The following is a 12,212-nucleotide window of genomic DNA, read 5'->3' on the forward strand; positions in this document are numbered from 1 at the left end:
ATTACACTTGATGAACTTCACATTTTAAATTAAAACAAAAATCAATCAACCGTGAAGTCAGTAGTCCCACAATAGCCGTTTGGCACGAAATTCATGTGCGCGTATTACTAACGATGTTCTTCGTAGAATTTTATTGTCACTGGAAACATTGCTAATTTTCTCACTCGAAAAACAGCATAAAGTTAAAAAAATATTATTGGTTGCATGACACGAGTGAATCAAATTCAGCGCGAGTGCGCAATTGAGATGTTACACTGCAACTGTCGCGCAAAAGATATAGCCAGAATTTCGTGCGAACAGATTTAACTGACTTCACGGCTGATTGATATTTTTAATTTAACACATGAAGTTCTTCAAGTGCAATGTTGTATGAAAACAAAAACAAGTCAAATTTATAAATTTAAGTTTTTTATTAAAATACCCCAGTTATACTTCTGGATAGTTTCTTTTGCTGTTCAGTATACTTCATCATGTGACATTTTCAGAATGCCGACTTTTTTGTTTCTATGATAAAAACGAGTCAAACCCGATGATTTTGAGACAAAATGGCCCTAACTGGAGGTGTTTTATATATCTTAATTGTATCCGATATCATAACCCCCACCACCACCAAAAAAAGAAGAAAATTTAAACCTCCATTATGTAAATACACCCCAGCTATAAACATGTTTAATGTGAAATAGAGGCTTAAATTCTGGGATCCCAAGAATTTAAAACAAAATTTATGTGTGCACACCGTCTGATCATATTACTGATAACAACTCTGTTTAGTATTGAAATTTTATCACGCACACAAAAGAAGTCGTTGTGCGTTTTAATTGCTTTGTGTGTCGTGGTTATGTAGTCAGTTAAAACATTACGGAAGTTTCAGTGTTTTGTATTTCAAAATGGAATCTTTTATGACTTATTATAGGGAGGTTAACTCGTATCTGTGCGAGACAGTGTTGGAAACGGACTTGCCCTTGGATAACATTTATTCGGTTTTCTGTGCTGTAGTTTCACAAGATGTATCATATTCTAGACACGGATCATTTGTTTGTTTGAAACGAAACAAAGTGTTTCTTGGAACTTTGCCGCAAATAACACATAAGTTGGAGAGAATGCTATTTGACAGTGGTCAATCCTTATCCCGGACTAGGCTAAATTCAGTGATGAACATGTTTCGGGAAAAAAGAAATATTGTCATTATTTCTCTTTACGGGAAATCCGTCCTTATAACTAGAAATGACATATTATCACTTCTGAAGTTAAAATTATCAAGAGAACTAAAAGAGGGAAAACTTGTTAAAAGATACATTGACTCTGATGTACTCATGGCCTTGTTTATCGTAAACACTTTTCGGACAGAAAGGAACTCTCCGAAAGATAGTTCAGCTGATGAAAGGGATGAAGAAATGAACGATTTGTGTAATGTTTTCTATAACAAAAACCTCAAAGCTAAACAAACAGGTGGAAAACGTATGTATTGATGTCTAGATGTTTCTCAATGTCTGTTTTGTCAAAATAAAAAATGAATTGCTTTGAAAAATATGGCCTAATATATAAATCAATTTTGTGATTGGTGTCGTATGAATCATTATCATAACTTTTAAACCAAGCCCCCGATAAAAACAATGCTTAATATTGTAAAATTAATTAAAATGCTATTTCATAACAATGTTAAGAAGTAACGTACCTGGTGTCGAAAACAGTAGAACATAAAAGACAGATTGTCAGCCAAATACAAACTAAGCTATTAATTAACTGTTTTGGCTTACCAAAATGTATAGTTAAATGATAAATTAAGTATTGTGAGTAAGACTAATCAAATTTTACTTCAAGTTTCCGGGTCAAGACTGTACATGTATAAAATCACTTATAATGTTATTTAGATATAAAACAACACATTTAATAAAACTATCATTAAAATCATAGGTTATTTGTAATTTTGTCCATTTAATAGGGATGTCAACATTGTCAGCTGTTGCTCCACGTCATCATCACACTACGACTTTGGTTGACTTGGAAATCGTTGCATTTCCGAATGACAATCAAAAATATAACCAGCCAAAGTATCCGGATAGCAGGGAGACTGAAGATAAGTATCCTACACAAGTAACAGAAACAGACGCCGGACAGCCTTCTTTTGAACCCTATCCTAGACCTAACACCTCGAGTTTTGGTGCAGGTGAAAACTATGGACTCGCACAAACAAACGTTTATTCAGCGCCAAGTTTTTCGTACAACAGGAGAGCAACAGAAAACCACAACGTTATTGAATCTGGCACTGGAATCCCATTTCATGCGAAACCTGCCAAATATCCAGATTATATGGAAAAGCAAAAGAGAGAAAAATCGTTCCATACAACGAAATGGCCAGTTGACGACAAGCCCGATTATTTTCTATTAGCAGAGTATGGATTTTTCTTCACAGGTACTATTGTATATTTTCTACGTTGATAAAAATTGAGTAAAGCCGTAAGAGTCTGACCCATACAAGCTATTTTGAGCATCAATTGTTAAACCTCGTCTCTCTCAAATTCATATAGACTGCAAAATCGATGATTTTACAGAAAAAATACCGTGATATTAGGAGCTGATTAAAAGTCACTATAATGACATAAAGTTCATTTTGTATCTATGAATTTCAAAACATAAAACGATTGTTTGCTTTGGACAAGAATAAATGCGTACAGTGACAGATGCTATATAGATGCTGAACAGATATATTTTTGTAATATTGGCAGAAACCTTCCTATTAATTAAAATGGTGTTATCAAGTATGTATTAAATAAAGCAAGAGAATTTCAGTAGATCTTCTATTTGATGCTACTTTATCTTTTTGATAGAATTGTTATTTATTCATTGCCTTAAACTAACAGACAAAGAATCCGACAGGTTCTATATTCATACTAATCGTTGCTATACTAGTTACACGTAACATGTTTTACGAGCCCATGTGGATGCTCAATTCGATCAGAACGGGCGCTGTGTAACGACTTTTTATTTAAATCACTGCTATAACTAGCATATTCCGCGATAAACGTGTTATCAATTCTAAACATTCTTAATGCTTCTTTTTTCTCCTTGTGATCTGATCTCTGCGAAGTCATTGCATACAAATGTATACGGTTTCATATTTTCTTTTTATTTGCACATGTTTATGTTATACGAATTACAATGTGTTCTGTGGCTTATGTAAAATATTAATCAGGCTGGAAGTAATTATTCACACTATCCTGTAAATTAGGTATTTGGTGACAAAGAAAACCCCAGATAATCTCCCAAGTTGTGAATCTGCCTCATGCCTCTAGGCTGCATATATTTGGTTAATAATAAAATTCATTTCAATGTCAAAATAATGAACTATAAGGCAAATCATGTACATACTGATTTTGGAAAAGTCATTTTAGTTAGTCGCAAAATAGTGTGATATAATGCACAAAAAAAGAATAATGATTACAAAATCCGGGTAGAATGATTTATGTTTTGCTACAATGCGTCTGGACTAATGTTATTTCGGGTTTAAGACATGTAATATGGTACGGGTACCGCCTATCTATTGACTTAATCAAGTGCAAAAAATGCTTGACTTGACGATAATAAGGTACCTAGAAATTATCCTGATATTTTACACTAAGTTCAGTGATCTCATTTTTTTCTACGTATAACGTATACCTAAGTAGAATTATTCAACTTATATTTCACTTATTATTGTAATATACGGTATAAATACGAGACTTGGGTTCATAAAAATAATCACTAAATTAGACACCGTGTAAGCGAGCCTGACACTCATAACCATAATGTTGCGTGTTAAAGCCTTGCTTTTATTTCATTTTCGTATAGAAATGTTGAAGCAGTCAGAGGAGGCTAGCATACATGTATAATCATTTGTCCCAAAATCCACAAGTTATTTTATCTTAGAAATTTTATATATATATATAGCAACTTTTTTAGGTAACAGTGATTTGGTAAGGTGTCATCACTGTGGGATTGGATTGAAGGATTGGGTGAAAGAAGATGATGTTCTTAATGAACACGTTAAACACTCATCGGCATGCGGTTTCCTTATTCAGAAATTCGGAAAGGTCAACATAGATCAAATGAAGGTATGCAGTAATATCTTTCAAGTACATTGTTTAGTGCATTAGTCAAGTTTATCTGTTACCACACACAAAGTATCAAATATGTTATAGGCTTAACAGGCATTTACATTTTTAAATATATCCCTGACAATTATCTTTGAAAAATAGAAATTCTTAATGACTCATGTGGTATACCGCGATAAGAGGACAAATAAATCACTCCAAAAATAAGGTACTAGTATTTTATTTAATAATGCAAGCAAGAACCACATAACATTATAATATGTTAACTTAATTATAAATAAGACGTTCGCATACACTGATCATGATTGTAACTAATAATTTAAAGTTAACATAATGCAGTGATACAAATGATTATGGTAATTTCTATATATTATGACTTCAATTCATAACCTGACGCGTTTGTTAATGTTTGTTATGTTATTATTACAGCTGGCATTGACTGCGGGTAAGATCATCGCCTTAGTATTTCAGTGCACTTGCTAATAATACAGATAATGTCATTTATTATGAAATTTGAATAACCAATTTTAACGGTGACGAATAAATCATGTATCAAATTTCATTGTTAAAACTTTAAGCTTAAAACCGTACATTTTTGTTTGAAGCGACCTCTTTATTCTTATTTGAATATAAAATATATTAATTATGCAATTTTCTTAATTAGTTTTGTTAATTTGTACACTTGCGAACTTACACAGAGAAGACCGTAACAATGCTAGAGTTTATATATATATATATATATATATATATATATATATATATATATATATATCGCACTTACAAATTGTACAGATTTTTTATTCTTCCTTAAAATATCTATTGAATGAATAATAACATGTGTATAATGAAGAATTAAATGCTATTTTTGTTCGTTTATAAGTGTATAAACCACATTAGGACTTTTTGCAAGTTCACGAATAGCGCTAGTGATTTCTAGATGAATTGAAAGAGTCACAATGGGGTTTATACCCGTATAAATGCATACAAATAGCATTCTATAGGAAGCATTCTATTCCTATAATTACATTTTATTGTAGCTTGCAACAACAATAAGTCGTTTGCTTTCCGTGTATTTCAGAAATTCAAAATAAATGTCAGGATATCAATTTTTTCTACATGTAAATAGAACAGCTAAGAAGACCCGCCGACGTTCAATTGTAATTCGCCTTCTGAAAAAATCATGATTACCTATTTAAAGTATCTATAAACCAAGTGGAAAACCAAACAGTCATGTCCATTCAATTTTGATCTTTATCGTCTAGTTACAATTTAATAATCTTTTTAAAATTTGGCGTCCAATTTCGAAAGATTTTTTCGAACGACGCCATTGTGTTTATATTTTTAAATGACGTCGAATTCCGCGTGCAGTCCGGCGGAAAGGGACGTCCCTGATATTACATGTATTACACCAATGTTGTTTATACTAAACTAAACGCTTTATTCTTTACTTAGTGTAAAATGAATGTAAATATTACATGGCAAATAATAGTATCGCAATTGTAATAACATTTTCTGCGTTGAAAAAATAAAAGGTAAGGGTAGAATTTCTGTAAGCACGGAGCACTCCAAACACAGACATAGATCCATGCATCGCAAAGAAGGCCCACAACAAAAAGAAACTTTTACGGATAAAATATAGCAGACGGGTTGTTTAAAACAAACAACGAAGTGCATTTTAATCATATGCAAAATACAAAAATGGGTAAGAGCAGAAACAAATTGACATAATAATGAATCTAATTTCAGTATTGAAGTATTCTGTAGTTTATTCTATTCTACCTCGAACAGAAAGTAACAGCGACAGGGACTCAACTGCATCAGATTCCTCAAACCTGCCATACAAAATCCGCTCACCTAGGTATCAAACAATGGAATCGAGAGTAGCATCTTTCGCGAAATTTCCTCGTCATATTAATCTGCTTCCTCAACAGCTTGCAGTGGCAGGGCTTTTCTTCACAGGTAAGTTTTCCTGAGAAATTCCCTAGTCAACCCCTTTGGCTTTTAAATATCTGCTAATGCATAAATATACAGTCAGTCGATTTGTCTTATTGCTTGTTGTGATACTGACATATGTTCGGTAGAAAATATTAATTAGTTAATTGCTTTTTACATGAATTTAAAATTATGAAATTGATATATATTGGAAATGTTCCGTGCGTTTAGGAACGTTTACATGAATTTATATATTATATTAAAAGACATTGAAATGTACTTCAAGATGCAAACTCACATATTATTTACAGGGAATGGAGATTTATGTCGTTGTTTCACGTGCGATGGGGGTCTGAAAGACTGGAGCTCGGGAGATGACCCTATCAAAGAGCACGCGACATATTTTCCCAATTGTGCCTACATCAACCAGTTAAAAGGACCGGATTACGTAAAGTTACAGCAACAAAATCGCCAAAGAAATGAGCCAGTGGTATGTAGCTGCAGCTCTAACATGTGACATAATTACATTTTTATGAAGTTCAAAATGTCGATATATAGGTGAAACCCAGTGCTTCTTAACCTTTATAAATTGAATGGATTAGGGCCAGTATTCAGCAATGTTTGAAGCCTGAAATCAAAATATCCTCACAATCTATGCATATTTGGCAATACCAGCATTTTAAAGATTAAGTTCAGACATCATTTGTTGATGAATTATGGCCCAGGTCTGTGTGTTGACTTCTTAGTATAACTTTATAATAGCTGACAGTCTAAATGATACTTGTGTTAAGGTGTTAAGGTTTACGTGGTATTTGTCAAGGTTTTTTTAAATAATGCAGACAATATCTAAACATTCTAATTGCATAATTACTAAATAACGGTATTTTTCATCTGCAAAATTTCCAAATATATTGAAATTAGCTATTGTTATTAGTGTCCGTAAAGGAGGATGTAAAAGTGACCCAAACAACTATAGAGCTAATTTGATACTTTGTCTATAATTTAAAGACGATTTATTGAACTGAGTAAGTATATGCAGAAAACAGATATCTTTATATACAATATCAGCCAGGCAAACAGATCCTTTCTTGTCAACCAGGCCAAATTTGTTTCATGACTTTGTAATATTGAAGCTCGATAGGAAGTGCAAGCTGTACATTTGAATTTTAAAAAATCCTCTGACATCGTTGCTTATCAAATGCCTTTGCATAGATTAGAATCATATAGAGTAAATGATCTATCAAATATATAAGCATTTCACGTAGTGACATGTTTGCGGATGACTTAGATAGAGATAGAATTTATTGTAGTAAAACAGACGATATATCATAAAACAAAATTTCACACTTCACAAATATTTATATAGAACCAAAACGAAATGTTAGAATGATTTAACGTTAATTCATATGTATAGGTAGTCTTAACAACTGATTATGAATGCATAACCCGATGTCAAAAAAAATAAGTCAGGTATCACCATAGAATTACAAAAGAGAGCAGTCAGAATAATTGTCTGTTAAAACAAGAAATTCTATCTAAAATGCTCGAAACACTCACTTTCCTATATTCCAATATAGATTAATTTAATGTAAACTTTAGTTTACAAAGAGAAACAAAGTCTAACGCCTTTATATATAACGGAAATTGCCGCACTGTCAAAACAAGAAGGCACAAAAATATAGCCTAAGATTATTTAAGGAATAAAAATACATAATAGACACCAAACCAATTACCTAACAGTGTTGGTTTCTCTGGAATGGTGATTACTTCTCTGAAGAGTACTTACTAATAATTTAAAAGTTGATACTTTAAATAGAAAAAGTAGACTATGATTTATGCTGAATTTTTACAATTTCGAATTAACAAAAATTAATGCAGGAACATAATCAAGGAAAATTACCAAAAAATGACAAGAAATGTTTTTTTTTTACCTTCAGGGTGCAGCATGTGGAAGTAGTACAATTACTCAGCCAGCACAGACATCTCCAGATCTTCCAATGAATCAACTGACAATAGCAGACATAAGCTATGAATGTAAGCGTTTTGTAAACAAATGATAGTAAAAGAGACCGACCATAGAAAACGAAATGTGGAGATATCAACACCAAATTCACTCAAGCTGACTTTATATTTGTTCTGTCATAAAACTTCTAACTTACAACCTTAAGAATATATCTATTGTTTTACCATGAAAGATTTGATGGGGATATTGCAATTTTCATTATCTATCACGAACAGACTCAGTTTTCTGTTAGTTAGTTAGTTTGCTTGCTTGCATTCTATGCTTCCAAACGATCTTCTACAGTTATTTTTAATATCACATCGATAATCTTTTAGTGCCGTTATGAGGTCTAAAAGTTCATCCGGTACTTGGATTCAGTATCGTTATATATTCTGTTCCTTTGGAATCATACAGTTATATCAACATCTTTGTAATAAAATTCTTCTGAAGCCCGGCTATAGGGGCGTTAGGGTGTTGCACTTTCGTTTACTTCTCATGAACAGACACGATCAAACCGACCCTATTTTGCTTGGTTGCAATCTATGCTTCCAAAGGTCTTCTTGCAGATATTATTTTCTACTGAGCACATTTATCCTTAGCTTAATGAAAATGTTTATTCCAGGAATGGTAAAATCTATACCACTCTTAAAATAACATGCTTACAACGTGCTATATAATTTACCAACTCATACAGAACAATGACTATGATATGCTCTCTCATTTGTTAGGCGGTTCAGCGCTATCTTTTATTTTCATAGTGCATGTGTTACACAATACAGTCGTAAACATGTAAAACTTGGTGAACTCTTATTAAAACTACTTCAAACGTGTGTCCTTCTTTTACAACATGACATGTATGCTTAATCATTTGATTATTTCTCCTGTAATTTACCAGTGTTAACACTCTTTTCAACATTTTTGGCTCACGTGTACTCAAAGCATTCAGTTGTAAATTGTTCATAAAATTGATATTAAACAAATTTATTTGAATTTATTTACAGCATGTATTTTGTATTCAAAGGCTCGCTACTATAGTAAATAATTGAAATAAAATCTGGAAAAAGATCTTTTGAAAGCAAAGAATGCAACCAAAGAAAATAATAGCAGACTCGGTTGATTGAGTCTATAGAGAGGTATAGACAGAACAATAGTTAACATTTTACAAATTGTCAAGGTTAGCTATCTGTAAACATCTTAAAGAATTACTGAATTTGATTTTTGAAAATATCGATGTTAACAGAAGTTACAATTTCAAAAATTATCAAGATATAATATCCACAAGATTAAATATGAAAACGTTCTGTTGATGCGCTAATTAACAGTGCGTCATTAATGAAGAGATCACAGGTCGATATACAAGTAAAGCAGGTATTGTAACGAATAGAAATTATATAAGGGAGATGCTGAAGCTTAGCGTATGTGGTTTTCATCAAACAAGCGTCGTTGGAAACAAACCAGACTTTGTCGTTTTTTGTTGTTTTTTCCCCAAATTGATTTACAGCCGTTTGACATTAATCTTCCACACTTTTATTCATTAAGTTTATACAAAACACAAATGTACTATTATGTTGATAATACTTTTATTTCTAGACTCTAGCTTCGATGTTAGCCAGGTTGTCCAACAGCTAGGGTATGCAGAGATAGATGTTATAACAGCTAAAGCGGAGTTACAAAAGAAAGGTATCAATGTGTGAATGACGTATTTTATTCACTCTTAAATTTCATGCTAAGCTGTTTCATCAAACATGCAGGATTGCAGACTAATTAATAGTGTATGGTCAATCATATTTCCCAATCAACACGAAAGTATGACATGATATGGTATTTTGCTTATAAACTGGAAAATTCAAAATATTATACTTATGATAAGTCCTTGCATAGCAATAGATATTCTGTTGACGTTCTGAAAATGTAATTGTTTTTTATTCTTGCTTAAAGGGAACAAACTTCCAACAGCCGAAGACATTGTGAACACTTTGCTCGATTTGCAGGAAAGAACTGAAAATTTCAAAACAGTAACAGCACCCCAGGAACATGAAAACAGTAAGTTCAACGTTACACGCAATTGATTATCACATTATTTCCATTCTTGTTAGGCTACCTTTTAATCATATAAATTTTGTCCGGTCAAAATACTTTGCAACTGTTATCATACAATGCCTTTTAGGTTTGTTATGGAAAGAAAGTATATAACAATATTTAAATCATTATCACATTTTGTTCTTACAGCGTGATATATAACATCGATCAAGATTTTAAAAATGCTGAATTACAGACTTTGGCCGAAATTTCATCATTACAATGTAACATAAAATGATCACATCAGGGAGAATTATTCATGAAAACAGACGGGGTAATAGATATAACATTTAGTACGAAAAAGGGTAGCATGCAAAAAGACTAGAAGACATATCAATAATTTTAACTTTAAATAGAAAGAACCTCTTCATATCATCTTTTAAAATAACAATAAACAAGAGCTGTTAGTAAAACACGTATGTCCCCACCTCTATGACAGCCAGTCCCTTGCAGTCCCGAGGTCACCGTGGCCTTGATCTTCAACACAATAAGATTATGTACCGACAAAAGCAATCATCCTATGAAATTTGAAGAGTCGACAAAGGCGTTCTTTTTTAACTTTTTTGGTTGAGACCGTTTTCACTCTTGAAGTCACTGTGACCTTAACCCCGAACAAATGCGTCAACTACTACACACAGGCAGTCATCTCATGCTGATTGACGGCTGTTGGCAACAGCGGTCTTTTTTTCTTTTGAGCGGAAACCGTTTTAAGTCTCATGGTCACCGTGACATTGACCTTTGACATACTGACCCCAAAAACAAGAGTTCTCTAAATTATACTCTTGTACTTATAACATGTGTAAACGTCGAGTTCTGCTCAATCCGGGGCTAGAGGGCGTAGTAGTTGGTAGCATGCATTTCCACTACCGTCCATAAACAAGCTCAATCAAACCGAGCTTGCAACATTTTCAGTTATGTCGTGTTGGGCAAACTGCTTTTTTTTCACATTTTTATTTCATCAACTGACGACAGGCAATTATACTTTTTGAAAGTTTGATTATTGTGAGACCAATCTGTAAAATAATGAAAGATTATTTTATTGTTTGTACACCAGCTACACACCTGTCAAGTAGATATATTGTTGATGCATTTATGTAATTGTTTATTATACCAAACCCTCACGTTTATACGTCAGATTGTCAGACAGTATATATGTATGATGTTACAGAACGACTATATAATGATGTTTAAGATATCTCGAGACAGAAGGGCTTAGGGGTCCGGCTGGACTGAGACCTAGGAAATGGGTCTCGTAGATATTAAGATAAAGTTAGGCTTTAGATATGACATTTGTTAAGACTTAAGAAGTTACAAAATGAATTATGAAAGTTATGTACGAAATATTCTACTGTGTAAATAAACATCAAAAACGTTCAGACTCGTGTCGTGTTTGTGTTTGTGTACGCTACAAATCGTTCTCTAGTTATATATCGGAAACCAAATGGTTTACTCGAATGACGGACGGACAAACAGACAATGAGCAAAACAAAACACAACAGCTTCGTAGAAGGGGAAGTATTCTATTTCTTATGATATTATAGATGGGCATGCTAGTATACTAAACACGTTCTGAGCAATTGAGAGATGATTGTAGTAACAAATATAAGCATTTTATGAGTTCTTATGAAATATAATGCTCTTCCATCGTTTCATTTCTTAGACGTACAAGCCCTTACAGAGGAAAATAAGAAACTGTCCCGTCTTATATACTGTATGCTGTGTTTTACTGGAGAAGCGGACATGTTGTTTCTGCCCTGCACCCATCATCGGACATGTCACGAATGTGCTGCTGATCTCATCTTCTGTCCCGTGTGTAATGAGTTTATCAAAGAGAAAGTCAAAACTTTTCGTTCCTAAAGTTTTATCAGAGACACTTTTTATTTTCACTACTAATCTTTCAGACTTAATGTCTGGATATGTAGGGAAGGACAAACACATTTTGTTACAAAAACGTGTAACAGTTATAACTAAATTATTGAAAAGATGTGATAAGTTTTACTACATGTTAACATCTGCTTTTGCAACCTGGACGACTCTTTTCTGCGCTGGATTCGGTTACCCGATGACACGGAGGACTACATGAGTTTTACATTGATTTCTGCAGCCAG

General features: G+C 33.0%; 1 protein-coding gene across 1 annotated transcript; it reads left to right on the top strand.

Annotated features, from left to right (window-relative positions):
* Window positions 1–856: 856 nt before the first annotated feature.
* On the top strand, window positions 857–12,199 carry LOC128553717 (baculoviral IAP repeat-containing protein 3-like). The gene is made up of 10 exons (XM_053534896.1): window positions 857–1,458; window positions 1,943–2,413; window positions 3,940–4,091; window positions 4,521–4,536; window positions 5,880–6,050; window positions 6,335–6,513; window positions 7,961–8,057; window positions 9,616–9,705; window positions 9,964–10,068; window positions 11,765–12,199. The coding sequence occupies exons 1-10, from the start codon at window positions 888–890 to the stop codon at window positions 11,959–11,961; spliced, it is 2,049 nt and encodes a 682-aa protein (XP_053390871.1). The 5' UTR covers window positions 857–887; the 3' UTR covers window positions 11,962–12,199.
* Window positions 12,200–12,212: the final 13 nt, after the last annotated feature.

Source organism: Mercenaria mercenaria, unplaced genomic scaffold (assembly GCF_021730395.1).
Source record: "Mercenaria mercenaria strain notata unplaced genomic scaffold, MADL_Memer_1 contig_4248, whole genome shotgun sequence".
Classification (NCBI taxonomy): Eukaryota; Metazoa; Mollusca; class Bivalvia; order Venerida; family Veneridae; genus Mercenaria; species Mercenaria mercenaria.